This window comes from Agrilus planipennis, unplaced genomic scaffold (assembly GCF_000699045.2).
Source record: "Agrilus planipennis isolate EAB-ADULT unplaced genomic scaffold, Apla_2.0 scaffold197, whole genome shotgun sequence".
NCBI lineage: Eukaryota > Metazoa > Arthropoda > Insecta > Coleoptera > Buprestidae > Agrilus > Agrilus planipennis.
Window position 1 is genome coordinate 545403 of NW_020438945.1, and position 3984 is coordinate 549386.

The 3984-nt window shown below is 34.1% G+C and overlaps 1 protein-coding gene across 1 annotated transcript; it reads left to right on the top strand.

Annotated features, from left to right (window-relative positions):
• The first annotated feature begins 1045 nt into the window (after positions 1 to 1045).
• LOC112904515 (tubulin alpha-8 chain-like) lies at positions 1046 to 3426 on the top strand. Its single transcript, XM_025974665.1, has 4 exons — positions 1046 to 1189; positions 1249 to 1474; positions 1541 to 1842; positions 2567 to 3426. The coding sequence occupies exons 1-4, from the start codon at positions 1187 to 1189 to the stop codon at positions 3389 to 3391; spliced, it is 1356 nt and encodes a 451-aa protein (XP_025830450.1). The 5' UTR covers positions 1046 to 1186; the 3' UTR covers positions 3392 to 3426.
• The last annotated feature ends 558 nt before the right edge of the window (positions 3427 to 3984 follow it).

Genomic DNA, 3984 nt, shown 5'->3' on the forward strand with positions numbered 1-3984 from the left:
CAGATTAGCAGCGATTTTCTAATCCTAAGTGGATTTTATTTAAGTTATTTTTAAATGAAAAATAATAGTTATATAGACACATCATGTAGTAATGAAAAACTGCTTCAAAATTTAAAGTAAATATACTAATGCATATGCATTTAGTTTTTAGAGATATAGTAAATCAATTGAATACTCAATAGAACAAATTTCTGTTATAGGATTTAAAGGAACCCAAGGAAGAGCGTGTTCGAGATCTAAAGGTGAGAATGTAAGTCCAATCGAAAGAAGAAGTTGCAGAAACCTCTGCCATTCTTGTGGTCATCGGGTGAGAAAAGAAAAAAGGCAGGTGACCAAACGGTGTAATTGTTCGTTTAAATGGTGTTGCGAAGTAAAGTGCGATGTTTGTACGGAAACAATTGAAGAATATTTTTGCGATCAACAAGTCGTTTGAAGCCGGAAATGTCCCAGGATGTTAGACCTATAAAACCGAACTGCCTTCCATGTGCAATAAAATTAACAGGAGGAAATAATTTTTAACAAATGAAACATTTAAATTATTATTTATTGTAAATAGTACCTAAGTTATGTAGTAAAATAAAGTATTATAATTAAATAAATGAATTTCAGGAAGTCTAAATATATTTATTTATAGTAATTAGATTTATTTTGAAAACTAATCCAAGTTTATCAACTAAAAAAAAGGATTCGATTAATTATCTACCTCTATCTCGCTTAACTGTCTTTCTATTTTTAATATCAACTATTCTTTCATGTCTGAGAAAATCTTAGCAACTAAACTTTCATAACGTCTTCTGTTTTCCTACCCTTTTGCAACCTCCTCACTGCCCACTTGCTTTTTCCACCCTGTAAACTTAAAATCGGCGACTTCTTTCAGTCTTTCGTTCCTTATTTTTACATTAGCTCTAATTCTACTTTTACATCCCTGCAAAAACTTGAACCTTTTTGTGAAAAAAATGTGTATTTTTATAGCGTGTTGTGGTCTAATAACTGTTTTTTTAAAAACTTCAAAAATGCCCGTCTATCGAAGAAAGCTTTTCAAAAAATAATAAGGTATCCATGGCATTGGCATAAACAACTTTTTTGGGTAACAAAAATTATTGTAACGGCAAGTAACATGCAAAATTAATTTTCCAGTTAAAAGCATTATAAATTTCTTCAGGGAGGTTTAATTCTAAATTTCAAAATGGTAAGTCAGCCAGACAGTTAACAAGATCATTTTCAAAAATCATCTAACAACAATTTTAGAGAGAGTGCATTTCTATACACGTGGGTCAAGCTGGTGTCCAAATTGGTACGTCTACATGGGAGCTGTATTGTCTAGAACATGGAATTCAACCTGATGGTACAATTCCTGCGAGTAAGACGTCCTTATGTTCATCGGACAATTGCTATGGAACATTCTTTTCTGAAGTAGAGAATGGAAAAATGGTTCCAAGAGCCATCATGGTCGATTTAGAACCATCAGTTATCGGTAAGTAATGACCACTGCTATCGTTAACGATTGGGCAGCTGTTATCAATTGAAAAAATTATTTTAGATGAAGTTAGATCCAGCAAATATAAGCACCTGTATCATCCCGAACAACTGATAACTGGTAAAGAAGACGCTGCTAATAACTACGCCCGTGGACATTACACAATCGGAAAGGAAATGATTGACGTTGTCATGGAGAGAATTTATAAACTGGCAGAGAATTGTTGCGGACTTCAGGGGTTCTTCGTATTCCACTCGTTCGGAGGCGGAACTGGATCGGGTTTTACCTCACTTCTAATGCAGAAATTGTCTCAGGATTTCGGAAAGAAAAGCAAACTGGAATTCGTTGTCTATCCTGCGCCCCAGGTACAAATCCCTAAATGTATTTAGCCTATGTATAACCCATACAGTTAATAGCAATTCAGAAGCACAGTTTGAAAATATCAAATTAAAGATTTTGATCATTTTACGTTCATTAAAAAGTGTGCGGAACGATTAGCCACAAGGCATGCGTCTACTGGACTTAAAACGGCGCCAAGAGAATACAATTATAAAATAGATATCACAAAGTATGTTCTGCACTTTATTTTATTAATATCGGTTAAGCAGGTGTTAAAAAACATGATCATAATAATCCAAACCCGCAAGAATGGAGCTAGATCAAGAACATATTATGAATAAATCAGAGATAAATTATTAACGTTTAAGTAACAGTCAATTTTTTGTAGGTACTTATGTCTATATTAAAATTAATTAGTTCTGTAAGACAAGGAAAGAGGAGAGAGAGAGCTTTCAAATTTACCCCAAAAACATTTTGGTCTCATAAATATTTTGATTTTAAAGGTTCTTAAAACGTTCAAAAACACCAACAAAAAATTAAAATAGTAGTTTATAAAATGTTAAAAAAGAATCTTAACATGGGTTTCACCAACTAACGAATCCTTAAATAAGAAGTTTATGACAAAACAAGGACTAGATTCAAAATATTTAATCATTAATTGTTTATTTAGTTTAAATACTAGGTATACATAATTTAATTTAATTTCAATAACATATTTAAAAAGTTCTACAAAACTAATTGTCAATTTAGGTTTGCACAGCTGTAGTTGAGCCGTACAACGCAATTTTGACGACACACATGACCCTTAACCATTCCGATTGTGCCTTTATGGTGGACAACGAAGCCATTTACGACATATGTAGGAGAAAACTAGGAATCGAAAGGCCTGACTACATCAATCTGAATCGCTTAATCGGTCAGGTGGTGTCTTCTATTACAGCTTCCCTTCGTTTCGACGGGGCCCTGAACGTAGATCTTACGGAATTTCAAACGAATTTAGTCCCATATCCGAGAATTCACTTTCCCCTGGCCTCCTACGCGCCGGTGGTATCATGCGAAAAGGCATACCACGAGGGTATGTCCGTTTCCGAAATAACGTCTGAACTCTTTGACCCTGCCAACCAAATGGTAAAGTGCGATCCGAGACTGGGCAAATACATGGCTTGTTGTCTTCTCTATCGCGGAGATGTCGTACCTAAAGACGTAAACGCGTCAATTGCACAGATGAAGGCCAAAAGTAACGTCCGCTTTGTGGATTGGTGTCCAACAGGGTTCAAAGTTGGTATAAACTATCAGCCACCCACTGTTGTGCCAGGTGGCGACTTGGCAAGAGTTCAAAGGGCCGTTTGTATGCTCTCCAATACCACGGCAATTGCAACGGCTTGGAGCAAATTGAACAGGAAATTTGACTTGATGTACGCTAAAAGGGCTTTTGTACATTGGTACGTTGGAGAAGGGATGGAAGAAGGAGAATTCGCTGAGGCAAGGGACGACCTTGCAACTTTGGAAAGGGACTACGAGGAAGTGTCGTCAGAAGCACTGGAAGAAGACGAAGAAAACGCTATTAGTTTGTAATGTATTAACATCAAACAATACATTTTTATCTCGATTATAATTATTTTACAATTTTACTTTGTTTGCATTAAAGGATTTGTTTAAAAATAAATTTTAATACTATTTTTTAAATGTTTTAAAGAAAATTCAGAAATTACAATACTAAGGACATTTTGATGCAATAATGTGCTTAAAAGGTCTTATGCACTTTATTTCTGCTACCTGTTTACTAAATTTCATTAAATAAATGCATTTTACGTAAAAATAATAAAATAAATTCTTACATAACAGTTACCATTAGTTCTTTGGGTTTAGTTCTTGTTGGAGGGTTACAAACTCATATTTTAATATTGTAACTTGTTACTTGTTAACCTAATTTTGAATCGAAATTATTTTATCTATCGATTCAATAATGTTTTGCTGATTATAATAATCCTTTTCCCAAAAAACTGATGCGTGTGCTAGTTAAAACCGCATCCAAATCGGTCTAACGTCAAGAAAGTTATATACTTTTCAAAAACGCCCTTCATATGCAAAAAGATTACGATATAATACTAATGTTTACTATAATACAGGTTAATAACCCCATTATTCAATGGAGTAGTTGTATTATG

What these genes read in the sequence shown, in the direction of transcription:
- LOC112904515 (XM_025974665.1), top strand. An exon ending in TTTAGAACCATCAGTTATCG is followed by an intron (nt 1,475 to 1,540) that starts GTAAGTAATGAC and finishes AAATTATTTTAG; the next exon opens with ATGAAGTTAGATCCAGCAAA. An exon ending in TTGTCTATCCTGCGCCCCAG is followed by an intron (nt 1,843 to 2,566) that starts GTACAAATCCCT and finishes TTGTCAATTTAG; the next exon opens with GTTTGCACAGCTGTAGTTGA.